General features: G+C 37.5%; 2 protein-coding genes across 7 annotated transcripts in view; one reads left to right on the forward strand and one right to left on the reverse strand.

The window, feature by feature from the left end:
• Positions 1–18,872, forward strand: GNPDA2 (glucosamine-6-phosphate deaminase 2). 4 transcript variants are annotated; one of them, XR_005103734.1, is made up of 8 exons: positions 1–133; positions 1,579–1,742; positions 2,052–2,153; positions 2,625–2,807; positions 3,130–3,314; positions 3,410–3,584; positions 6,128–6,193; positions 6,881–7,972. XR_005103734.1 is itself a non-coding variant. In XM_037383973.1 (8 exons), the coding sequence occupies exons 2-7, from the start codon at positions 1,619–1,621 to the stop codon at positions 9,593–9,595; spliced, it is 849 nt and encodes a 282-aa protein (XP_037239870.1). In that variant the 5' UTR covers positions 1–133; positions 1,579–1,618; the 3' UTR covers positions 18,599–18,872. The 4 variants fall into 4 exon arrangements, 3 of the variants coding, with proteins under 3 accessions (XP_037239870.1, XP_037239881.1, XP_037239873.1); XM_037383973.1 differs by lacking the exons at positions 6,128–6,193; positions 6,881–7,972 and adding exons at positions 9,516–9,595; positions 18,599–18,872; XM_037383984.1 differs by lacking the exon at positions 6,128–6,193 and having other exon boundaries at positions 6,769–7,972.
• The window catches only part of GUF1 (GTP binding elongation factor GUF1), a 25,006-nt gene continuing 9,559 nt past the window's right edge, over positions 11,628–27,074 (reverse strand). For 2 of the 3 annotated variants that reach the window (XM_037383966.1, XM_037383956.1), the window contains exons 8-17: positions 24,942–25,145; positions 23,312–23,451; positions 21,932–22,055; positions 21,417–21,549; positions 19,797–19,940; positions 18,647–18,780; positions 16,609–16,710; positions 14,441–14,560; positions 13,517–13,553; positions 11,628–12,190 (exon numbers count right to left, since the gene is read on the reverse strand). In XM_037383966.1, the coding sequence (XP_037239863.1) occupies positions 12,053–12,190; positions 13,517–13,553; positions 14,441–14,560; positions 16,609–16,710; positions 18,647–18,780; positions 19,797–19,940; positions 21,417–21,549; positions 21,932–22,055; positions 23,312–23,451; positions 24,942–25,145 (1,276 nt within the window). In that variant the 3' untranslated portion in view covers positions 11,628–12,052. Of the gene's footprint in view, positions 12,191–13,516; positions 13,554–14,440; positions 14,561–16,608; positions 16,711–18,646; positions 18,781–19,796; positions 19,941–21,416; positions 21,550–21,931; positions 22,056–23,311; positions 23,452–24,467; positions 24,591–24,941; positions 25,146–27,074 lie in introns of those variants that run through there. The other variant, XM_037383972.1, reaches the window with a different exon arrangement.

Genomic DNA, 27,074 nt, shown 5'->3' on the forward strand with positions numbered 1-27,074 from the left:
CGGGCGCTTCCGGTTTGCGCGCGAGGCCCGGCCGGAGGCGGAGGGGCGAGTGCTGCGGCGGGTCCCGGCCGCCCTCCTGTGCCGCTGGGTGCCGGCCCTGCGCCGCTTGTGCTCGCTGCTGGATCCCCCGAGGGTGAGCGGGGCCGGGCGGGGCCGTGCCCCCTGGCGGGGCGGGGCTGGGCAGCGCTGCCGGCCGCGGGGGCTGCAGCCCCGGGCGGTGGGCGGGCAGGGGGAGGCCGTGGCGGGGAGCGCGGCGGGCCGCAGGGGGTCTCTTCTAGCAGCGCAGATTCGCCGCCCCCCCAAAAAGTGCCCTCAGCCTAAACAACCGCGGTCGTGCTGGTGCTGTTGGCCGGTTGCTCCTCTTGGAGACCATCACTGTGTTTTCGGGGTAAAATGGTTAAAGCTTTACAAGGCCGCCCTGAAGCCGCGGGGTCTCTTTCTGGCGTCCTGGTTTTCCTCCTCGAGGAAACGTGTTTGCCGGTAGCTGCCGGGTAGCGCTTCCTCTGTAAGAGCCGGTTCGGCTTGGCAGGGCCCGGCTGCCCGGGGGAGGGGGCGGTGGGCGCGCAGGGGTTACCCCGCAACGCTGCTGTAGCGCAATTCGTATTTCTAAACGTGGCCCTCGCTTTGGGTCAGCTAAAAGTAGCATGTGCTCGTGGTTTGGCGCCTAGTTAACCTGAGGCTTCTGACAGCTGTGGTGTTCTCTGGCTAATGCCTCGTGCGCTCGGACCTGCAAAGAGAGGAGCAATACATTGCAAACTGGCTAAAGAACCTCAGCCTTCCTGATAATTACCTGACTTTGAGCAGGATCTCACGGAAAAATTTTGCTTAAATGCAAGAGATGCTTATGTACTTTTTACAGTCAAGCTTGTTTTCTAGATACCCATCTTAATAGCTGATGTAGTTGTACTCAAAATCAGAGCCTATAAGGAATGACTGTCTTCTGTTTAAAGTTATGTTGGGGGAAAAAAGTGACCTCATAGATATTTTTCCTGTAAATTGTAAAGATTTCAAGTATCTGTAATACACTTTAACTGTTTTTTTTTGCAGATTAGTAAGTTTACTGAAGCATTGTTACGGAGCTAGAATGGGAGTGAAAGGAGTTTTAATTGTTTACTTCCAGTTATGCATTTTGAATATAGATACATAGGGTTGTTCTGGGTGTTGTTTTTGAAATATTAGATGTTCAGCTAGTCACAAGAAAAAGGGGTTAATGTTTATTTATCTGTTTACTTTCATTTCAAGCAGAGTAGTTCCTCTTTTCTAAGAGTAGCAACTAATTAAATGACTGAAGTTCAGAGTGACTTGTTCTCGTTTTAGCTTTTTCCTACATGTTAGTTTGTGACACTTAATATTTTGGCGGTAATCTATCCACTTGGATTCTGTAGCTTTTCTTTTCACTGTCCAGTAGTCCGGCTTGAGCTAAGACTGCAAGAGTACAATATGCTCATGCAAGTAAACTTCCTTTATATAGCACTATAAGTCATCAGTATAAAAGGTCATTTTTTTGTCTTTTCTGTAGTCTGAGTTTTGCAGCTATTCATGTGGTGTTTAGTTTTAAACTTTTGACATTTTTTCCAGGTTTAAGTCTGTTTTATTATACAAGATCCTCACTGTCGTAATGAGGCTGGTAATTCTTGAAGATTATGATCAGGCTAGTGAATGGGCAGCAAAATACATCTGTAATCGTATTATCCAATTCAAGCCAAGCCAAGGAAGATATTTCACGCTTGGTCTACCAACAGGCAAGTTTCATTCAAAGCCTATATAACTGACTAAATATAGAACTATGTTTGTATTGTTGCTAACAGATACAGTACTTAAAAGAACATAAATACACTTTTGGTAATGCTCCCAATATATTTCTTTTAAAATACGAATTTAATTTGTGTAAAAAGTTGTGATAGTATTTCTCAGCTTCTCAAACTAAATGAGAAATAATAGGTTTATTTTATGTTGAAAAGCTTTGTAGCAAAATCTGACTATAAAGACACTTAAATAAACTGAAAGTGTTGTGTGGATACATAGAACAGTAGAAAAACTTTATTTAACAGGGAGTACACCGTTGGGATGCTACAAAAAGCTGATAGAATATCACAAGAATGGAGATCTTTCTTTCAAATATGTGAAGACTTTTAACATGGATGAATATGTAGGTAAGGTGCTAATTTTTTCCTTTTTTAAAACTATTAAATACTTTGTCAAAGCACGATGTCAGTATAGTATCTTTGTATCTCTGTTAGACTTCTGTCATAAGATGACCCCATAGGGTCATCTTAAGCATTATTCTCTATTCCTTTATCCACAAAAATGCAAATAAGAAACAGGTGGATCCTGGGCTAAATTAAATGCTTCCGAATAATTCTGTAGACAGTATGTTATGTAATATTTGTGACTTCATTTCTTCTGAGGACTTTACATTTATCACTGATAAATGTAATCTGAAAGGAATGTAAACCAATTACTCTGTGCATGCCAGCAGGAAATATTTCTTCTCAATATAATTTCAAATAGTGCTTTATCTGACTGATTTGCCTTGCATGCCCTACGTTGGTTACACACAGAGTAGAATTAAGGCTGCTTGGTTAAATCTTGCAATATGTTAATTTCACTCTAAATTATTTCAGGACTTCCCAGAAATCATCCAGAGAGTTATCATTCCTATATGTGGAATAACTTCTTCAAACATATTGACATAGATCCAAATAATGCTCATATCCTTGATGGGAATGCTCCAGACTTACAGGCAGAATGCGATGCATTTGAAAAGAAAATTGAAGAAGCAGGGGGAATTGATCTGTTTGTTGGAGGTATGAGGAAATGCTCTGTGGTTAGTTATGATTCAAGTATACTGACTTTAATCATTATTTTCATAATGTAGCTAAACCCATTTTTTTCAAAGATGGTATAAGAAAGTTCTGTGACTAACAATCAGTATGAATACCAAAACAAAGTTGGTGTCCAGGTTTCTAATAACTTAATTTCAAGTATGTTCTGAATGTTTTTTTATTGGAAATGGGGAACCAAAAGGAAAGAATGAGTCCTAAAACTTTTTTATGAATTTACAATGTTTAAGGATATTTGTTGACTCACAGGTGTGGAATGATTTACTTTTTTTTTAACTTTGGAAAGGCATTGGTCCAGATGGCCACATTGCATTCAATGAACCCGGATCAAGTTTGTCTTCAAGAACAAGATTAAAGACTTTAGCAATGGACACCATTTTGGCAAATGCTAAATACTTTGATGGAGACTTATCTAAAGTACCAACTATGGCGCTTACAGTTGGTGTGGGTACAGTGATGGATGCTAGAGAAGTAAGAACTCATTTAGTTTTAGTTGCATGCATCTGTTTTCAAGACTAGTGGGTATTGATACTGGGATTAAAAGTAAAGAAACCTTTGTTTTGCAGGTGATGATTCTTATAACAGGTGCACATAAGGCTTTTGCATTGTACAAAGCAATTGAAGAAGGAGTTAATCACATGTGGACAGTTTCTGCTTTCCAGCAACACCCTCGTACTATCTTCGTGTGTGATGAAGATGCTACTTTAGAACTAAGAGTTAAAACTGTGAAGTACTTTAAAGGTGAGCACTGAACCAGAGGTTACATGTACTTAAAAAAAAATATTAAATTGACTTAAGTCTGAGCCTTCCAACACTTTAGCTAGTGTATAATGCTATATATTCAAAATGCTAAATGTTAACTTATTTCTTGTATTACTTACATTCCTGAAAAATTTACTTTGGAAAAATATTTCCATTGCTTCCAATTTTAAAATGATAGTTTAGTAATATTCAGTATGTAGAACAGCAGCGGTCTCGTGTTCCAGAATACTGGTCTTAAATATACTGGAAAGTTTCACTTAAAGAAAACTTGTGTATTTATTAATCCTGGTATTTTTTATGCTGCTTTTGCTACGTACTGTAATGTGTTATCTAGTAAACTTGAAATGTGTGATAACAGACTTTGAAGCCACTTGAGGATGTTTTTTCATGCAGTGCAATTAACATAACAATCTATACTGACTGGATACGCTGCACCCTTTTACTGACCTTTTCATATTTGTAGTAAGTATAATGAGGGAAACTTGAGATTTTTGGTAGTCATTGAGACTTCCTAGATGTGAATTCTGTTTCACTGAGACTGCCGAGAAAAGCTTTTTCCTAACTATATTAGCACAGCAAATGCAATTGTGTATGTCAGTCTTCTTTCTTACTAGCATGGATACCTGTAGTAGTTGAGGCATCTGAGATCAAGACTGTATTTTAGGAAATTATTTTTTTAGAGCATTATATCACCAATGTCTATATATTAGATTGCAGTTCTGGTATTAATGTGATTTTTATTTTTTTTTTATCCTGATATCACTTGTGGCCAGCTTGTTAATTTTGGGGTTTTCCAGTATGCTGTCCTCCCCTATGTATGAGGTGTGGGGTGTGTTAGTCTTTACCTGTATCACACTGCTAGGTAGTACTTGGTGTTGTTTTCAAAGATAAACTTCTTTAAGTGCTCGGATAAACTTTAAACATTATCTTGTGTTTCATAGCTTTCCCAAACAAAGCTTTTGTATATATAAATCTGATAGAGAATTAGTAGGTATGAATGAAACTGAACATTGCTTTAAAAAGTCAAGGGCTACATTATATGAATGTGTGCTTTTATCACAATGTCTTTGATTACCCTGTAATACAAAGCAATAGAATTCTTAAAGATTGTTTACTTTAAACTTGCTTTATTATTAGTGAGATTTTCCCCTTTTAAGATGGAAGAGAAATCAATGTGGGTCAAACCTGGAATTATTTTTGAGTCTTGATCTTAGTTAGACTTATTAGGAAGCTGAGTAGTTCTTAATACTGCTAATTATGGTAGTTATTTACTCTAATTTTTCACTACTTAAAAAAAAAAAAATCCTCAAGGTACTATTTGAAACTTGACATTTTTTTCATAACAAAGTGCCACACTGGCTGGTAACTAGAATAACTCTTACTCCACTTTATTTCTAAACTTTCTGAAAACTGGCTGGTTAGAAGCTAGAATTACCAAGTGTACTTCAGTGTTCTTACTGGAAAAGGGAAAGGTAACTTCCTTGCAGAATGAAGCAGAAAGTGAACTTTGAATTTACTAACTACTGCAGATAAGTCAGTTCAGTATAGCTTTTTCCTGTATTTGTGCATGCTGCTCCTTACATGTATGCAGAAATCTGTTATTCAAAGCATACTTGACTATACAGTGCGACTTTCCTTTGAAATAATTTTTGCATCTATCAAGTAAGGACTCTGGTGCATACGTTTTTATAAAACCTTTTCTTTATGACTTTTTCCTGAATCATTCACTAACAGGATTTTAAATCTATTGGACAGCAGCAATACTTTAAACATTTCTCATGCATCTAGGAAGTGGGTAATTATCTCCATTTCCTTTTTTTGGAAGAGAAAAACACTAGCAGGAAGTGAAATGCTTTAAAGTTCAAAACATGGTTCTAGTTTGAGTAGTGTGTGCAGCTGTTAACTCTTTCAGTACAAATGGCTTTTGTACCAAATGTATACTTAATATTTTGTCACTGCTAAACTCCTGAAAAATACTAGACATGACCGTGTACATCAATCCAATAGTTACCCTTCACGAAATCTAAGAAACTGTTTTCTTATGTTGCCTTCTAATGTTTGGTGGTTTTGCACAAATATTTGAAGCGAAGTCATTAGCTAGAGAGACCAATTGAGCTGGGTTCTTGGGTTGGTTATAGGAGTGTTTGCCTGAATGTGTGATTAAGTGGAGAAGGAAACAGTAACGTCTGGATTTTAGGATAAATAATCACACGTTGATTAGAAATAGATGCTGCATAAGACTCCTTTTGTTGTGGTCACCTACAGTAAATGACCAAGACTGTAAAGTTGTTCAAGTCTCATGTTGCCTGCAGTGATCCTAAGTTGCCACCAGATGCATCATGTAGCAAAGGTATTTAAATATTCTTTGCCATAGGTCATCACTAAAATATGCACTACTGTTGGAGTTCTTTCATGGTTTTTTGTTTGGTTTTTTTTTTTGTTTTAATGTTGCACATCACGTAAACTTGTAATTTTAGAAGTTAATCTTTAGTTTGATGCTAAAATGGTCTTTTACTTTGCAGATATTAGTCCTTAAGGTGAAATGAGGTTAAAAACATATCTGTGACTGAATGTCATACCAACTAGATGTAGGTAACATTTTTACTAAGTCGTAACACAGTAAAGAAAGAAGCACTCTTTTTATTGCTCTTCTCTTCAGCACTTTCCAAAATTAAAATACCTGAATAGGAAAACAAATGCTCCCCTAACCACAGCTATGGATGACTTGTATAGGACCAAAAAAAAGCCTGGCTAGACTAGAAAACGGCTGCACTACTGAAGTTCTGAATCTGTATTAACAGTCCGGGTACTTTTAGCTTGTTTTCCTGTCTAGGACCAGAAGGTATATTACTAATTAGAAGGTAATACTGCAATGCTAGAACACTGGAATTCAAACTGACTTTTATGACAAGTTGTGGTATGAGGGGATTTTTATGTTGTTATGCAGTTTTTTATTACAAAGAAAGCTGGGTGGATCTCATGTATTGAGGTCACCTGGAAGTATTCCAGATCTACTTTTTAATAGGTCTGTTACCAGACAACTGTCTCATCCCTGTTCACTTTATGCTGAAGATGTTGTTAGTATAAGTGATACAGGAATTATATGCTGTCTTTAACTTTGATTTTTAAACTCCTTTTAAATAGCCATTGTTGTTTTCTTTAGGGAACTATTTAAGATGTATACTTTGAAGAAACTCCAAGTAAAAATGTGGATAGAAGGGACATGTTGAAAAGTATAACTAATGTAAAGCTGGCATTGTTGCTTTCCCCCCAAGGTTTAATGCATGTGCAAATAAGCTTGTGACCCACTGTACAGTATGAAAGAAAACTGAAAGAAGAATTCAAGAGGAACTCCATGTGGGTCAACAGCAACAGTTTAGGTAGCAGATGAGTTCACTGCTAGCCAATATGCTGAAAACTTTTTAAAATGGGGAATCCTAGGTACTGTATTTTTTAAAAGGTCCAAATATCTGTACATTAACATTCCATATCTGTGTGCATTTTGCTTTAAGTTTGGAGCTCTGTTGTAGGCTGGTGGTACATACTTAAATGGAATAGAATAGAACAAACCTGGGGGAGACTGCCATGTTATGGAGGGGGGAGGGGGGAAGCAGAGCACTTATTCTAGCCCCAGCAATGTAACGCATCTGCCTGTGTTAGAGAAGTGATATTTATTTCCAGGAATTTGTAACTTTTGGCTTGATTAGTGTAACTACCCTTTTGGTTGTGTCTCTAGGCAGAATGGTTTGGCCTTTGTCAATACTATGGACTTGTAATAGTTGTAAAATTTCTACTATGAAATGTTCTGTTTACATATATCTAATGTACACTGAGCTTTTGCACTTGGTTGCCTTAATTTATCTTAAACAGTTTTGGGCATCTCAAGTCGCTGTACAATTCAGGCAAAATAAAAATATAAAAACAGTGCCTAAAAATGCACCAAATTCTTGAGAGTTGTAACTTCACAGATAAAATATTAAACTTCTGCCATAGCACTTTTTCCTCTCATGTATTTCAAATTACTTTAGGATTTTTATATTTTTGGTAATTGGAGCTTTATACATAAGAAATTTAGATGTTCCTTTCTGGATTACCTATTAATCATACTATGATGTTACTATTAAATGCCTGAAATAAGGTTAATTTACAGGAATATGTCTGCAGGTTTAATATATAAGCATTTAAAGTCAACTGTTAATCACTTTGCAATAGTTACCTCTCGTTGTATCATTATAAACATTGAGCTGTTATAAGGAATGTTATTTCCTACTTTGAATATAAGTAAAACTTCATATATCTACAATTTCAAAATTGTTTTCTTTCTACTATAAATTCTGACATGAATAAATACTTCAGGGTTTCATGGAGGGGTTAGGAATTTTGTGCCTTCTTCCACCTAAAGAGGAAGTTAAGAGTTTGATTAATACTTTTTTTTTTGGGGGGGTGGGGAGGGGCCATGGGGAGCATGCCCTTGTGTAAAATACTCACTGGGAGAAAGTGCAATAAAGCAAACTTTTTTTTTTTACCCATATGAGTGGTAGGTAACCCTTCTTGCAGATCACATTACCTTCCCAGGGATGTGGAAGAGTCCCCCCTTGCTGCTGGAGGTTTTTCAAGATGCGATTGGGCAGGTTGCTAGATAATCTTATCTAGGTCACCTCTCCCAGAAAGGGTTGGACCAGGTGGTTTTTCAAGGTCCCTTTCAAACCTGGACTGTTCTATGATTCTGTGAAATTAGAAAAGGAGGAAAGAGTCTGCCTTAGAGCAGTGTAGGAAGCCAGGGCTAGTGTTTCAGTTCCTAAGAGTAGATTGAACAAGCGCAGGTTTAAAATAGGCTTTCAGGTTAAGGTTCAACTTTCACGCTTGTAATTTTTAAGTATAATGCAATACTGGGGGGAAAAGTTTAACTGTGCTTCAGGAGAAAGCTGTTACATGTAGCATATAACCCACGATTTGCATTGTGAGGCTTGCCATTCTTGGCGTTTACAGCTAAGTAAAGACTTTGTATTTGAAATTCTGTTGAGGACACTAGAATTCAGGTATGAGTGGAAATGCATGGCTTTTATATCTTTCTACTTAAAAAGCTTTTTCTTCCTTGCAACTCCTTATTTTTGTTTTTACTCCAGAGTACCTTTCAGTCATCTGCCTTGGCAGCCTTACCAACTAGAGCCCTTTTTGGTGTTATCTTAAAACATTGTGAGGCCACAGTATTGGTACCTCTTTTCCCTTCACAACTACTGAAACTTCTGTGAAACACAGGCCGGTTTAAGTACTGGTACAGCAGTACCCATGCTTGTCTGAGGGGGTCTAAGGCTTCCTGCCTCTTTTTGTGAAGTTTCCAGTAGTTCTCCAGTTTGTTTCTGTTAAACTTTTTCTAAGTTATGAATTCTATGGGGGGGAGAGACTTCTACTCTAGCCCCTGTAAATTCATGACTTCATTTTTTTTTTTTAATACTGCTGCACTGTTTCTATCATTTCAGTCCTTAAGATGCTTCCAATTACTTTCTTAGTAAATACCAGTTCTTTATTGATGGTACCTCCCAAACTTGTTTAGCTATAAGTCAGCCCTGTAAATTGTTCTACCTGTTACCCTGCAGTATTTTCAAACATTTTCAAATTCACGAAGTCTTAGGTTATTGGTCCTTGGGTAAGTGAGTAAATCCTAATGTAGCCTGGCACATCTACTTTAGTGTTTTATTCCCCTTTTTCTCAGTAAGATTTTGAAGTATGTTTCAAGGCGGGGAAGGGGAATATGTGACCAGATTGACACAAAATGACCTGATTCTAAAACTAATACTTCATTTACTTTAAGAGTACTAACCAGCTCTCTTAAAGTCCTTGCTTTCAAAACTGACATCATGTACAAGTCCTCTCAGAATTAGACTGAATTTGTATTTTTTTCTGTTTCAGATGGCTGTAAGGCTAAAAGACTGAGTTCTAGTCTCATGCTCAAAGCAACTTTATACATGCATGTAACTTCGTTTAATTAGGTAATATATATTTGATATACTCAGCAACTTTATGAAATATTTACTGTTTGCATAATCTGTCTTACCTTTAGTTTCTGCTTTATTCCTCATTACGGAGCCGTACTACTTTCTTTTAGGTCTACTTAAAGGGAGGGTGGGAGAATCTTGCTGTAGTTACTTTGCTCTTAGCACATATTACGTACCTGCACTTTCTTAAAAAATGTATCTGTACTTTCTTAAATGCTGTCTTTTAAGATAGCATTCCTGCTAGCTTTTTTTAGGGGAGGAATAATAATTATGTTAATGATAGAGCCTTTATTTGCATGTCCTTTCTTCAGCATCAGTAGTAGCAGCAACTTACTTACATTTATTAGAGATGTGGGATAACTTGTTTGCACACAGATCTTTGGTTTTTCAGTATACTTGAAACAGCTTCAAATAAAAAACCCAAACAACAACAAACTAGCTAGCCATTAAAGTATCAGAGTTCCCCCCCTCTTTCTGTAGCCTTTGAGAGCAGTGTAGTTGAAGGGGATGTCTGAAGGGGTCCAGTTCAATTCCATCCCTCCAAGGATTTTTCCCAATTCATCCTTGTACTCAGGCTGTAATAAAAGATCCACCTTGTGATTAATCAATCTCAGATTGTAGTCACAATCCTAAATTTAAAAGCAGCCTTTTCTGGGGTTGGTACTTCAGTAGGTATTAGTAGCAATCAGTTCTCCAAAATAAGTATATTTAGTAACAAGAAATGAAGACTTGTGAAGACCCAGATTAGTCCCCAAATAATAAAATAAAAGCAGCTTAAAAGTTTGGGAAGGAGGGGGGGCAAGCAGTTGTTAATGCAGTATAGAGCATGGTTATTAACTTGTGTTTATGATTGCTTTGTTTATACTTCCAAAAGCAACAGGTTATATTAAGCATGCTTAACTACAGCTTTCAATTGTGAACTTGGCGATCAGACTTTAGTATGTGAACAATACAGATGTTCAACAAGTACACCAGGATGTGCTCTAAGAGGAGGAATGAGAGCTATGTGTGGTGGCAGGGCCACGATCTCGTTGCAGTTACAGAGCCATGGTGGGATTGCTCCTGCAACTGGGATGCTCTCGCAGAAGGCTGTGTAGAAAGACAGGCCAGCAAGGAGAGGCAGTGGAGTTGCTCTTTGTGTGAGGGAGCAACTGCAATGTAGCGAGCTCTGCCGGGGTGGATGCTGAATGAGTCAAGAACTTACAGGTAAAGATTAAGGGGCTTGCTCACATGGGGGACACTGTTGCAGGTGTTTGCTCCAGGCCACCTGATCAGGAAGAGGAGGTCCATGAGGCCTTTTAGAGACAATGGGAGGTGGCCTCATGATTGCAGGACATGGTTCTTACAGGGGCCTTCAGCCACCCTGCTACCTGCTGGAAAGACAATCCAGCTAGGCTCAGAGTCAAGGATGTTCCTGCAGAGCACTGATCGTGCCAGAGCTGATGAGGTGAGGTGTGCTCATAGACCTCGTACTCACAAAGGACCCATGTGGGATGCAGCCTTGGGTGCAGTGACTGCAGGATGGTAGAGTTCAGGATCCTGCATGGAGGATCAATGTCTACAAGTAACTTAAGGGCAAGTGTCAGGAGGACAGGGCCAGGTTCTTCTGTAATGCCAAGCAACAGGACAAGGGGCAATGGGCACAAACTGAGACACCAGAAGTTCCATCTGAATAGGAGGAAGAAACTTTACCTTGAGGGTGGCAGAGCACTAGCACAGGCTGCCCAGGGAGGGTGTGGAGTCTCCTTCTCTGGAGACATTCAACACCCACCTGGGTGGGATACTGCCCAGCCTGCTGTAGGTGACCCTGCCTTAGCAGGGGGTTAGACTAGATGATCTCCATAGGCCCTGACCATTCTGTGAGTCTGTAACCAAACTTTTATTCCAAAGGAATTCTTTAAGGCTTGAAGCAGTCTTATTGAGTACAGCAGTTATGTATCTTGTGTTGTAATATATTAAAATTCCCAGCATCTTCATGATTTCCTAACAACCGCAATTTGAGGAAGTAAAACAGGAAATAGCTTGATATTTTTGTGGCCACAAACTTTTAGGTAAAACAAACCAAAAAGCCAAACAAAACCAGCATTGTTTGACTATACATATTTTCAATTATTTTTATGAACTGCCACATGGTTCCTGTTCTCTCATACAGACTTGCAATGCTAAACAAAACCTAATTATGTTACATTTTAAGTGTTAGAAAAATGTTAGAAAACAATGAAATACACTGAAAAACAATACAATTAGAATTGGCATTGTCAAGTCTAATTAATTTCATAATAATCTACAAGTATCTGTATATTTTAAGTACATAGTCCTTTCAATTTGTCCCCACATATATTTGACTTTAAGTGGTGTAAATTAGATATATTCCTTCTCACAGTGATAAATTCTACATTAGCTCCTTATTACAAAAAGTTGAGAGAATTATCAGCTGCATGCCACTGATCTCTATTTGTCAGTTTGTCTCTTTAAAACACGTATAAAGGCATCTCTTGGTACTTCCACATTGCCAATTTTCCTCATCAACTTCTTCCCTTCTGCTTGCCTCTTTAAAAGCTTCATTCTTCTTGTAATGTCTCCACCATACTATGAAAAGGAAAAATATTTTGGTAAGCTTAAATGCAACTACAGTATATTTCAGCAACACTAAACTGAAGGGCTTAAAAGTCAGAAAGGCTAGCTATATTATGATAAAAGATTATTTTATACTCCAAACAGTTAAGCCAAAAGGCCACTAGTTAAAAAGAACAACGGAGCAAACAAGCATGCTCATTTAGACAACTGAGGGTTGAATTTGGTTACCTAGATTTATGCATTCGCATAAGCCCGGCTGACAGTAGACACACCCTGTAGGACATCCAAATAACCCTCCTGGAACAGCAGGAGGATGCCAGCCCAGACACACTAGGTGAACCCTTATACGATGTTGAACAACAGCATCCCACATATGTGCCTAGCAAAACAGTTCTACAGTAGTTGTGAGAAAGGGACACTGGTTTAATTTTTTCTGACATGTTCACTTCAGAGAGCTAAATACAAAGTAAGTAAGGGGCAATGTTTTTCCCTGAAGCAACTCTCTAGACAGGCTGAGAGAGCTAGAGTTGTTGAGCCTAGAGAAGGCTCCAGGGAGACCTTATAGCAGCTTTTTGATACTTAAAGGGGTCTTACGAGAAGGACAGGGACAGACTTTTTAGTGGTGCCTATATCAACAGGACAAGGGGTAATGGTTTTAAACTAAAAGAGGGTAAATTTAGTTTAGATATTAGGAAGAAATTCTTTAAAGGTCAGGTTGGATGAGGCTTTGAGCAACTGGGTCTAGTGGAAGGTGTCCCTGCCCTTGGCAGGGGGGTTGGAACTAGATGATCTTTAAGGTCTCTTCCAGCCCAAACCATTCTATGATTCCTATAATGTTGTTGAGCCTTGCTGATAGTCAGCTATTGCATATTTAAGACCTTATCATGATGTATTTCTGAAAACCCAAGTAAGTGTCTAACCATAATCAAGTTAACAAAAAAGCACTTTTATAGTTTCTTAAATCACCTGAAAAAAACAATTTAGGAAATATGTGAAGTTACACATATGTGTGTGTACACACACATTTACCCTATGTCTACAACTATTAGAAAATGGTGAGACAGGAGTGAACACAGATACGCTGTTGAGTTCACTCTAATGTGTATAATTTTGAAAAAGCCATTACTTTTTCTGATCTGCTTTTACAGCAAGCTGAAACCAGAGGTTACACAAACTGAGTTTCAAAATACAAGCTTAAAAGTACATGTTAATATTCCCCTGACACTTGGTAGAATGCATAAACAGAACATGTCTTTGCTGGGTGTTTAGGAAGAGATAAGCCCAAGTTAACAGGACTCTTAGGTTTACAAATTTAAAAAAAATGAAAAAAATACCTACACATTTTGCCACAACATTTTTTCTGTAAGCTTTCAGCCTGTAAAATGAAACATACATAAACATATTAGAACATCTCCTATGTGTGAAGCTAAATACTGAGCTGTCAAAATGCTAAGCATTTTTTTCTATTAGTTTAGTAAGATGCATCAGAATTATGACATTTTCATATTTTGTATACAGAAGATAGTTCTAAACAGAAAACTTGATTCACATTTCTCAGTTCTAGAAATAACCTTTAGGTCGTGCAATATGTACATAATGTACATATGTACATGCCTTTTTATCTACAGTTTCTGCTATGATTCAGTGTTACATACATGTGTGTATATAGATATGTACATACAAATCCTTAGAGCACCTCTGCTTGGATCCCTACCTTTAATTATTTTACCACATTCCAAATTCTATTTAAACAGCAACAGCAAAAATGTGACAAGAAACAAAGTGTCAAGGAAACTATTTGCTCTAAAAGAAGTGACTGCTGCTGAGAAATAGCTATGTGTTTAGCTTGCAACACGTTTCCTTTGGAACAGCACAGTTCAGTTCTTTTTTCTGCTGACTCTCCCAGAGATTAAACTCTTCCAGTAGTAAGAAACTTCTTCCACTGCGCCAAAGAGGAAGTGGACACATGGGTATTGCAAGTTACTAAGAGCAATGCTGACCGCAAGCAATTATAAATAAAATATACATTTCCCAATCAAATTTACACAAAGACCTTAGTCATAGTCACAGCTCAAATGTTTGGATTTGGTCAGCCTGTGTCCCCCGTGAGATTCGGTAGCATACACAAGAAAATTACAAATTTACAGTAAAATCAAAGTACCGTAATATATAAAACTATTTAGGTTAAGGCATTCAAAGTCCATTTTTAAAGCAGCTTAAAATAAGGGAAAAAAAAAAGTAAACAGAAGAAGCTTTACTTACGTTTCTCTTGCAATGATTTTCTTGCCAATAGCAGCCTGAATGGCTATTTCAAACAATTGTCTAGGTATAGCATCTTTTAAACGTTCACACAGGAATTTACCAGTCACATGTGCCTTATCACTGAAAAATGAAGTCACCAGTGTCTTCAGAAAGAGTAATACAACCCCCAAAATATATCCTGTTTGATAAAAGGATTTTAGTAGAGGTTTTCCTCTTTTTAACTCAAAAGATAAGCTGATCAGATCATAATTTTATATCTAATGAGTGGTCCCTGTATGTCACCTGCTTCATAGGAAAAGGTGATAACATTGTATTCACAGAAAGTCTTCAAATAAATTTAGAATATTTATAAGCAGCACCCTGATCATTTATCACACTGAAGCCTGAGTACCATTACATTTTCAAATGCAATTTTAAACTAGGTGGTCAAGGAGGATTTTCATTGATTATAAGTCCAGAAGGTCAAAATATCTATGTATTACAGAAATATTTTTCAAACATCTGTTTTTATATAATAAGAAAACAAACTGAACAAAAACATTTTAACATACTCCTGATATCTGCTAATAAAAATTATCCAACTATATTCTGCATCTGCATCTGCTTCAAATTTTGGAAAAAGAATATGACAAATGATCTAAAGAAGCTACTAAACAGGTACTTCCATAAGCCACTGGAAACAAATGGGTCTCTTCTCTCTAAAAACATATTTAGCAAAATACAGCTGAAAACAGTTTTACATGTTTTTATGTAGCAACAATGCGACTCCTTGCTGCCTGTACAAAGCAAACAGTTTAAGCATGAAATACTTAAGTAATGACCATTAAGCATTACATTTTAGAGGATACAGATATTTGTGTAATTAGGACAAATAATAATGGCTATCTTAATACTGAGGTTACAGTAATCTCTAATTCTTCCTCTACAAACGTAATTCAGCATAACTCCTTTATACGGACAGGTGTAGTCCATTTAGAGAGGACTGTGAGAGTAACTAAAGCAGGAGCAGAACTCATTGTGACAACAAGTTAAATCATTTGTACTCTAAAGCTACAAAAAGGCTAAAATTAATTTTAGTGAGTAAACAGTTCAGGAGTGCAAACTAAACTGATCAAGAAACACATCTTAAAGCAATAATTAACTTTTGCAAGGTTGGCCACTTCATTTTGCATCTTTTCAGAGTAAGAGATGCAGGTAAATTGCTAAACACTGTATATTTATGAAAAATATGTTAAGTAGCAATTATATATGAGAAAGTTATTCCATTCCAGCTCCCATGACCTTTTGGAACAAGGTAAAGGTTTTGTTTTCCTATGTCACGCTTCAGTTAAAGAATTCCAAGAATTTCAGGACTGACTTATGTAAAAAATATGAAAATATGCAAATATTTAGCAACTACAAGTTAGTATTTCAAGAAAGGAAAAAAAGTAAAAAGAACCACAGAAAAAGTTGATCTCAGGATTACTGGTAAGGGATGCTGAAGTTACAAAAGGGAGCCTTATAAAGACTTTGTGAGAAGAAAGCATGGGGAGAGACTGGAAACAGGAAGGCATTATTCTCACCAGCAAACCAGTAATTCTTCAGAAATTTACAGAAACTGAATCACTTTAGCAAAAAAACATTTCTGAGGAAATCACATCCAGTAAATATTTACATTATCCTGGTACTCTAGCTGTAGACAAGATAACAACAAACTTCAACAGAACAGGAATTACTGGGAGTATAAACCCAATTTTTATTTTTTTTTCCAGTACTGAGTAGCAAGTGCCAAAACAATCTGGCATCTCCTGTATTCAAGTTTTTCCAGCCCCTTAGAAGACTGGCATTTTGGATTTCCTTCTCCCCCCCTGCCCTACATTACCACAAAAATATTATACCTAGCACATAAATTGAGAAAGGGAAGTAGAAAATTGTTTTTAATTATAGTATGCATTTCCTAATTTTCCTATTACAACATGCTTCTCTTTTTTTAGATCATCTCCAAAAGTGGTGAAATCCTCAATGCTGTTTTCATACGTATTTGTCAGATATTAGTAACACATATATATAGAATCATTTAAATTGGAAAAGACCTTTAAGATCAAGTCCCATTACTATACAATGAAATGAAAAAATTGTATATTAATAGGAAGTCTATTTCTTCAGAATAGAGAATCCAGTCAACCTACTTGTGTATGATAGTTGCCAGTTCTTCTACTGGATTTCCGTTTAGAAGAATATCCATTTTGATAAGATCTGCTGCCTGGTATCCTGCATCTTCATAATCAAAACTAAACAAAAACAGTTTAGTAGTGATGATCTTGTAAAATTTATATCCTGCATTCTTTATTTTGTAAATTTTAAGTTATAGACACATTTCTTAATAAAACACTTGAACCTTTTAATACAATAGGAGCAGAGTTTTTAGTAGTCTCAGTATGTCTCCCTTACACAAGGCTGGGCTAGAAATTCACTGCAGATAAATCTCATCTCCAATGCAGCAGAAGACATCATCATATCTTGCAGCTACTGAACAAGGTAAATCAATCAAAAATCTACATGCTTAATGCAATCTCTTATAAAGTTTATGCAAACCCTTATCTCCTATCAGCTGGAACTGGAAGTTCTTCCAAGCTCCAGGCAACAGAATCCTTCAATACAGCTTTTGAACTGTAAACATCCTTGATGCCACAGGAATCAAACAGTAACCCTGGATAGTTTTCTTTTCATCCTCTCATTTGACAGATGGTTTTTTTTATATATGACCCCTGTTACCATTCTCTCTGACAACTAAGTTGTCCTCTTCATTTCCAAACCCTGTTTCTCCTTTGGTAGGTATGGGTCTTGCTGTCTGTGTATTGGTTTGCAAAAATTCTTACAATGCAGGAGATGCAGGGATATATGTATGCAAGATCTTATATAGATATGTATCTTGTATATAAGTATAAATATGGAGAATATCAGTATCACTAATTTGGTCAGATCTGATATTTATTAGAACAGATGGGGGGAAAAAATCCTTTGAGAGCATCTGAAAGTGCTTTATCTTAATTGGCTTAATAAACCATAATTTTGTAAATAGATTCATACAACAAAAGTACGATTGAGAGCATTAGATACACAAGCAACATTAGGAAGTCAATTAGGAAACAAGAAAATAATCAAGAAATGAGACAATGCAACGTAGTTTGCAATCACATCCAAATCAAAGAAAACCCAGCATAGTTCTGCTAATGAAATAGCTTCTTTATAAACAGGTTGGTTTTTACCTAGTTGGATAACTAGAACTTCACAGAAAATTCAAAGTCTTCATCCCCCAGCTTCTTCTACCTGTCCTTGCCTCTCCACTTTTGATTATGCTTTTACTGCAAATATATACAAACCTGGGCAAAACACATCTCACCTTATGTTTATAAGGCATATTTAAGAAAACACAAACTCAAACTAAATTCAGTCCTTTAATTGAATTTGGTTTTATGCTTATAAAATTAATAATGTAGTTGGGTATACCAGCTCCTGTCAAAATGTAATATATGTTACTAACAACGTCTCTTCATACCAGATTTGTAAGAACTATTGAGCCTCCTGTGGCATAAGCCCATCTGCCAGGCAACATTTTCCCTTCCATTAAACTCACAGAGGCTCTTCACAAACAGCTGAGCTTTGTTACAGCCTCCAAATTTAGAGAATCCACACACAACAGAACATTTTGCCTCAAAATATGGATGATTTACTTTACTCCCATAATAAAGCATGTAATTAAAGTAAGTGTTGTTTGTTTAAAATATAGTATGTTGATTGTTTTTACTAGCTTTAAAGAATCAATACTTGGTTATTTCCACCAAGAGACAATTAATTCATTTAAGTACAGTTTCAATGATTCCTTTAATAGAAAATGCCCATTGTAGATTGTTCTTACTGGTCTGAAGTGACATCTTACTTATCTAGATGAGTGAGTGCCACTCTAGAGGTCACACTTGAAAAATACGTGCAGAGAAAATTATTATTAGTTAGTGATACACTTTTAGTGTTTTTCAGACTCATTTCCATCCATTTTCAGAGTGAATCTAATTCATTAAAGGTGAAACGAGACTAGATTTGCAGCACCACAATAGAATATTCTTCACTTTTACCCTTCCACATTTTCTTCTCACATCTTTTTTCATTCCCACTCTTCAGGATCCAGGGTGGGGGACAACAGGAAGGGGGAACAGAAGAGGTAGTTACCTTGCATAACCTGAAGACAGAGACTTAAGAGCATCATAAAAATCCACCACAATTTCATTCAGTGGAAAAAGGTATTTTAGCATAACTCTGCGTTCATCAATGTACAACATATCCTTCTGGACTGCCCTACGATCCTAGACAAATAAAAACTGTTTCAGTTCGCCTTGACAGAAATTTTCAACAAATAAATACAAAGCAAATTAAAATAAATAGCCATCTCCAGTTATGCAAGAGAGCTCCCAGTAACTTTCTTATCTGTAGCTCACTAAAGTCCCAGAACAAATTGCAGCACCGTAAAAAACAAAGTGGTTGTAACTTAACTGGACATATGATTCAAGTCTATCCTCTCTAAAAACTTAATTTCTGAAAGCTAAATTTCTGAAATCCTTAACAGCTTCTGCTTACTGCTGCCTTTTAAATGTAGAATTATTTATCCACAAAGTCTCACTGAAATTAGATTTTCATACACACCGGAGTATTACACAGTAGGACTTGCAGGCTCATCTCCTTTCCTGCCAGGAGGGTGTTCTTAAAGTTATTTTAGGAATTTTTTTAAATAGATCTTATACTTCACTGTACTGACATGCAAGTACTGTACTGTTTTGTATTAAGCATTTCAAAGTCTTAAAAGCTAAGAAAAATATTGTGAAGAAATTATATAAAGACAATACGCATGGCAGTTAAAACATTTTTAGTATTCCAAATACACTTGGGGAAACAAGCTTGGCCATCACTATTATAAATCTACTCTAGTAGAGTACTGAAAATATATATAAAGCCTCAGAAAAGTGTTGACAGAAGTTTGATTTCCATCAACATACTTCCAAAAAATAACAGATCTTATTCCCCTGCAATAGATTCCATTCTTTCAGGAAAACAGAACTAGCTACTAATTTGTCTAGTACAGGATGCTTGACAAAGTCCTTTGTTGTCACTGAGCTTCATCACTAACTTTCAGTATAAACATTTTGTAGTTCAGAGGTTTTACACATAAAAAGTTCAACATATTTCTTTCAAAAGCATCTAATAATTACTGTCAAAGATACTCTTTAAGTACTAATATCTAGTATCGTACTATTAGTGTCTTCACTTTAAGTATGACACAAAGAGCTTAGAAATACAAATGACAAAACTAAAACTATATACCAACCTGACACAAAGCAATTATTTTCCCAATATATTCTTGAGGTGTTACAATAGTACCAAGTACAGTTGGCTCCAAATACTCTGATACTGAAAGTCTATCAGGAAACTGAGCAGGGTTGATAATAGTGATCTCTGCTTTACCATACTCCTGAAAATAAACAAATAAAGCAGATATTTGTAAAATTACAGTAAGCAGAATGAATAGCGAGACAAATATAGCACTGAAAAAATGTTTCAATTGCTTGGAAACACTTGTGAATTATGCAACCCAAATTTATACCAAGCACAATTTTAAGAGAGATTACTACATCACATATAGAAGTCTCTGATCAGTGTATCTTTAAAAATTATTATACAGGCAGGAAGATTACAGGATTTACTTTTTCACTTGAAAGATGGGGGTTTGGGGATTTTTTCCAGTGAATTTTAAATGGAAGAGGTGCTTAGGACTGGGACTACTACCTAGGGTTATCCATCAAAATAGAAGTGCCTTTCTGTCCGTCTTCCCAGCTCTGTCTTGCCTGTAAAGCAAGGATCTTCCTTCTTACTCCATCTCTATAAAGTATAAGGCACAGCTTCAACAAAAGACATGCTCCAAGTATCCTGGAGTTTGGGGATGGGGACATTGTTCTCTAAGTAGAACTTTGGGTTCAGGCTCCCTTACAGGCTGAAGCAGGCTTAGAAATTAAGTTTTCAATTTCTGTGCAAATGCTTTCATTACCTATTTTTTCCAGTCCAACACTGCAATAGGAGCTGGAGTGAGAAATAAAGTAAGAATAAAAGGAAAGTCGTGCTTCTTACATAAAACACCGCCCTGCCACCACACCGAAGCAAGTTGATTGTCACTTCCACTGACAAGGACCCAACTTCCAGCACCGTTTGAAAACAATTCCACATCAGCAATCTAGAATCACTTATGTAGCAAAGGTGTCAACTATTTCATTCATAGCTGTGACACTGCCTAAGCAAGAAACCAAAATAACTGGAGAGAAAAAGGGTCTATGCCTTATACCTTGCAAGTACTGCAACCTTTCTTATACAAGCTCTTAGTAAATTACATATTTTATGTCATGTTTAAAGGTACATGTTGGATTGTGAGTCAGTCTATTTGCAGTCTCCTGTCAGCAGGTGCTTGTAAGTCCATATCTGTCTCTCTAAAAATCCAACACAGTGATTTTATTTGCATCCAGTTCAATGAAGTTTACGCATACCTGTTTCACTGTGATCAAAGGAAAAAAAAATTCACTCGTTTTCACCAGCCCCTGCCAGTCTACAAGCTATTCCTAAAAACATTAGTGTTCTGACTGATAAAGCCTGGAAGAATATTTCACCTGCTTTAAACTCAGTCCAGTCAGTATGCACTTAAGAATACAGCAAGATATGTGTCCTATATTCCCATTTGCAAGGACAGGTAAGACATAAAAAGAGGGTGCTTGAAGTGGAAGTGGGAAGAAAAGTTAACATCCTTAAGAAAAGAAATCCATTAAAAAAGTTTCAAGTTAAATATTTTATAGTAAACATTAGAAACACCAGTAAAGTACTAGCCTACATAAAAAGTGTAGATGTTTATTACAGGAGGCTTTTAAGCTGCTATTTACATAAAGCTGTACTAAATTTAACATACCTTTATCAACTTTGCTGAAGAAAGAATAGCTTTATATGGAACCGTAGGTGCAGTCAAAATAACAGACATGTTATACTCTTGCTCCAAACGTTGATTAAAAACTTCCATGTGTAAAAGACCAAGGAAACCCAACCTGGAAAAAAAAAATCCTGTTGGTGCAAGTATCAGTACATTCCCTGGAATTTCACAGTGGGTTTGTTGGTTTTTTTACCTTCCAGCATGTTTACACTGCTAGGCTGGCAGTACCAGGCAAGCAAACAACCTCCAAAGGACCAAATGATCCTACAGTTGAATAGTACGAGTCTTGGAGAACAAAAACTATCAATCACAACAAATTGCACGCTCTGCTCAAACACAGAATGTAAGAACATCAAATGCTTTTGACCTTTACCTATCACTAATTTGAACTGAAGCTTCTAATCCTGAATTCATTTTAGCTCTACCTTCAGTTGCCTTAAATCTGCATTCTCAATTTATGAACAGTTCCAGAAAGGAAAGCAATATAAAAGCCTCACCTCCATCCAGCTCCTAAGGCAAGACTACTGTCACGATGAACAGTTACACTGGAGTCATTCAATGTCAGCCTCTCCAAAGCACTTCTGAGATTATTATATTCTGTTTGATCTACAGGATACATGCCTGTCGAAACATATTAGAAATGATGTGATAGAGAGCTTTATCTAGTGCATACGTAACTTTCAAATATGCCTCTTACAGGGAACACCATAATGAAATCAGAAATAGCTTACTTTCTGTTCCAACTGCTTTTAGATGTGGAAAACTTTACAAGGATTTTTTTTTCTTTAAAATCAGTCCAAATGTAATAAAAGTTTTAGATTACCTCTGAATTAACACTCAGATCATAATGGTAGGGGCACTGTGCTCATCTAGTCCTTCACAGTTGTGGAAGATGCACTATTAAGTATAACCATTGTTTTGCAGGGCTGCAGCGTAGACATATAGCTTAAGCATAAATGAATACACAGACAGGTTTCACTGAGACATTCCTTCAAATGTAAGAGTGAATGGGGAAAAAAAGGTGCCATTTCAAAGTTGCAAGGGTTTCTATGTTTTTTTGAAATTCATAAAAACAGCTGTTTGTATAACTACTGCCTGAAATAGGTTCTACTGTATCACTTTTCACATCACCGTGTTCAGAAAAATGTAGATTACACCAAGAAGCAACCTACATGCACACAAAACCCCCATTATTTACAGGATTACACTTTTCTACATTCACTGTCAGACTGTCTGATTTCCATGATACCAAGTTTTATCTCAAGTGAGTTTTACACGTTCCTTCACAACAAGTCTAGAAAGTGATGTATGGAATTTATTTCTTTCTAAAGCCACCTTCCATAGCATTTGTAGTAGTTACTGAAGCTGGTGGCAACAGCTCAACAAAACTATTAAAACTTAAGAAGCCAAATATTTTACAGAATCATGCCGAGTATTACCTTTGGCAGTTTACCATGTTTAACAAAAACAAAACAGCTGCTAATTTTCAAAAAAAAAAAGATCACAATTATTATGGAAACCCGATTATCAAGATAAAGAATTCCCAAAATTGACTACTTTTTTTTTTTTTTGGTCTCAACCTTTCTTTTCCAGCTATCAAGAGTTTACTGGCATTAGAAGCAAAAATAATGGCTAAAAATACATATTATTCTTGTATCATATAAAACCAGTCTGCAACTATTATTAATCCTATCTGTTGCCACAGGGAAAATTACACAAAACTATATAAATGATGTGCCTCTGTAGCTTAACTTCGCTAAAATTCTAATTCTCACAACTCTTAATATACACATCTATTATTTTAAAAGCTCTAACAGTTCTCTTACTCTTGTTAATGGAAAAAAAGTAATTCCACTTTATACCAGTTTAGTCCTCACCTGCAAAAACCATTGGCTTTGCTGTCTTAAAGCCAGGCAAAGGCTCCACTGGCTGTTTATACAAAAACAGTGTGTCTCCTATTTGGGCTTCTGTTACTTCTTTCATTCCAGCAATGAGGTAGCCCACCTGTCCAGCATATCTAAATAAAATTGGTGTTATGCAGACATGGTTCTTGGCATTATCAGTATTTCCACTATTTTTCTTACTCGACTTAGCCAGGCAGAAATTCAAATAAATCACCCCCCTAAAAGCCAATACACAGTCCAGAAGACAGATTTGTTTCTCCCCTGATTTGTGAGCTCTCTCAAGTAGCTCTACTTCTGTTAAACAGTACATCTACAGCACTGAATTTTGAATTCTCTGCTACTCCCAGTTTAAAAGCTGGAGCTAGAAGGAGCTTCTCAAGGATGTAAGACACAGAAGCCAGAACAGTTACCAGCTGCCACCACAGCAAGTTTCTGAGGGACAAACAAGAGGCAAATACCTTCCATCAGGACATAATGCTGTTAGGAGAGGAACCCATAGCAGACAAACAGTAAAACACAGTGTACTGGTTTTGGCTAGGATGGAGTTAATTTTCTTCACAGAAGCCCTATATGATGCTGTGTTTTGCATTTGTGACTAAACCAGTATTGATAATATACAATGTTTTTGTTGTTGCTGAATAGTGCTTACACAGCTGAGGGTTTTCTCTGTTTGTCATTGCACCCCCAACAAATAAGCTGGTGGTGGGCAAAAGACTGGGAGGTGACACAGGCAGGACAGCAGACCCAAACTGACCAAAGACAATAAAAAAAAATGGAGTGTGGTCTTTCCAAGGTGGCTATTACTTGTAGACTAGCAAGACATTGGTCTGCCTGTGGGAGGTGGTAAGTTATTGATTACCTTTGCATCACTATTTCTTTTCCTTTTCCTTCACTTATTAAACTCTCTTTATCTCAGCCCACAAGTCCCTCCTCACTTTTGCTCCTCCAGTTGTCTCCCCCATCTCACTAGGGTTGGGGGAGTAAGCAAGGGGCTGGCTGGGTGCTCAGTTGCTGGCTGGGCTCAAACCCACCAGACACAGTAAGGCAGTCTCACTGAGAATCTCGCAAGAAAGTCATTAACTCATACTTGGATGTAAACTGATAAAACTTCTCCACTAATTCTAAGTACCTGATTTTCTTCCCACTGCTGCCATGAGAAGCCAGTTTCTGGAAGCGGTTGTATTCACGGATTTTAAGTTTTCCACCCTCAAAATATGCTGCAGCAATAACTAAGATGAAGCCCCATTCCCTTCCATTCTCAAAGAAGGTAGTTCCTAGAAATAAATCGGACAGCTGAATAAGAATATCAAATGCTAGTCTTAAAAAAAAGCTGTCCAGATGTTCTGCATACATAATGATTTCCTCCCCTACCAGTGCCCCAAAAGCAGTCCCCACAAGCTTCTGCCTCAGCATGCCCAAAATGAAAGACACTGAGCATTAAATTACAAATAATAATCATTAGAAAACCACCACCAAAGATCAAGAACAAAACCCCCAGACATTTCCCAGACTTTACCACTCAAGCAAAAATGAAACAGAAATCAGGATTTTTGTATGTTACATAGATTTATGGCTTGTCCCAATGCAAGAAGTTTTTACTTACAGCTTATGTGTTGGCTGTTCGTTTGGTGTCAGAATTCCAACTTCATTAACTTCGTATCTTTTCTTCGTGTGTGCAGACACAATTTTATACCCTTTCTGAATCTCACCACCAAAGAGTGCAATGTTAGCTATGACACCTCGGTAGTGGTCAAAGGTGGAGTCAAATACTAAGGCTTTCAATGGATCAGCAGTATGACACTGGGGTCTGCCACAAAAAAATGAAAACAATATATTACACAGTGTGTTTATCATGCAATACTGAATGAGCAAGCACCCTAACCAGCTCCAAAAACTTTCATAGAATCCTAGAATACCAGGTTGGAAGGGATCATCTGGTCCAGCCTTTCTTGGCAAAAGTAGAATCTAGATCATTTTGCCCAGTTTTTTGGATCATCTTTGTGGCCCTTCTCTGGACCCCCTCCAGCCTGCCCACATCTTCTTTGTATAGCAGGGACCAGAACCAAACACGGTATTCCAGGTGTGGCCTGACAAGCACTCAGTAGAGTGGGATGACTACTTCATCTCTGCTGGTGATGCCCCTGTTGATGCAACCCAGCATCCTCTTGGCTTAATTTGCTGCAGCAGCACACTATTCACTCATATTGAGCTGCTTGTCCACCAGGACTCCCAGGTCCCTTTCCACAAAGCTGCTCCCAAACCAGGTACATCCCAGTCTGTGCTGCCCTCCTGGATTATGTTTTTCCAGGTACAAGACTCTTCCTTCACTGACAGTGGGTCTTGTCTTTGCATTGACGTGGATTTTTGTTCCTAAGGCTTGGGGCACAACAGCGGTGGTAATGATGGAGGTGAAGAAAGTGTTGAGAACTTCTGCCTTTTCAGTGTTGTTGGCGACTAATTCACCTCTCCTGTTTAACCATGAGCCAGTATTTTCCCTTTGTTTTGGCTTGTTAATACACATACCTGAAGAACCCTTTCTTGTAGTTTTTGTCATCTATGGACAATTTCAATTTGAGATGAGCTTTTCCTTTTCTAATTGCATCTGCACACCCTGGAAATGCCCTTGTAGTTCTCAATGGGTATTCATCTGCTTTCCATATCTGGTATGATTCTCTTTTAATTTTGAGCAGACTAAGAAGCTCACAGTTAAGCTAAAGGGATCTCTTGCTTCACCTACTTCCCTTACCTTTAAAGGGAATGGATGTTTTTTGTGCTTCCAGGAGAGCATTCCTGAAAAACTCCCAGCACTTGCTAGCTCCTTTATCCTCCATGGAAGCTTCCCACAGAATCCCTCCCAACTGAGCTCTGAGCAAGCTGAAGTTTGGTCTTCTAAAATCTAAAACCTTTGTCTAGCACTAACCTTCAGCATGCTCAGCAGGATCCCAAACTCCACAATATTGTGATCACTGCAGTCAAGGCTATCCCTAACTGAGATATTACAAAGCAGCTTTTCTTGGTTTGTGAGTAGCAAGTCCAGCACTGCCTCATTCCTGATTGGCACATCTAACATTCGTATGAGGAAGCAGTCTTCTACACATTCCAGGAACTTAATGGATGACATGTGAGCTGCTGTATTGTTCTTCCAACAAATGTCTGGATAGTTGAAGTCACCCATAAGAACCAGGCCCTGTTGACCTAAAGCTTGCTTAAGTGATCCAAATATTGCTTCATTAGCTGTATCATTTTGGTTTGGAGGTCGGTAGCGGACACCTACTGTAAGATCACCCTTGGAGACAACCCCTCTGATCTTGACCTAGAGGCATTTAATAGGGCTTCCATAATCGCCATAGCTGACATATACATTCAAGGTTCTCCACATAGAGCATGACTCCTCTTCCTCTTCTTCCCTGCCTGTCTTTACAAAACAGCTTATAGCCATCCATCGTGATCCTCCAATTATGTGGGTTATCCCACCATGTTTTAGTTATTTCTATAATATCGTGACTTTCTGACTGGGTGTGAAGCTCCAGTTCCTCCTGTTTGTTCCCCAGGCTGCGTACATTGATATACATACATATGAGGTGATTGGTCTTCTGATTCTCATTTTGGGAGGCAGCTAAGGTTCTTGCTGCTCTGTTTGGCCTGGCTTATTCCCCAGTTTGTTGCAATGGTGTGAGCATTGCCACTTCGGACCCTCCAAGTCCTTCAGTTTAAAGCCTGCCTCATGAAGTTGGCC

This window comes from Falco rusticolus, chromosome 1 (genome assembly GCF_015220075.1).
Source record: "Falco rusticolus isolate bFalRus1 chromosome 1, bFalRus1.pri, whole genome shotgun sequence".
Classification (NCBI taxonomy): domain Eukaryota; kingdom Metazoa; phylum Chordata; class Aves; order Falconiformes; family Falconidae; genus Falco; species Falco rusticolus.

What these genes read in the sequence shown, in the direction of transcription:
- GNPDA2 (XM_037383973.1), top strand. Translation starts at nt 1,619, where the DNA reads ATGAGGCTGGTAATTCTTGAAGATTATGATCAGGCTAGTGAATGGGCA. An exon ending in AATTGATCTGTTTGTTGGAG is followed by an intron (nt 2,808 to 3,129) that starts GTATGAGGAAAT and finishes AACTTTGGAAAG; the next exon opens with GCATTGGTCCAGATGGCCAC. An exon ending in CAGTGATGGATGCTAGAGAA is followed by an intron (nt 3,315 to 3,409) that starts GTAAGAACTCAT and finishes TTTGTTTTGCAG; the next exon opens with GTGATGATTCTTATAACAGG.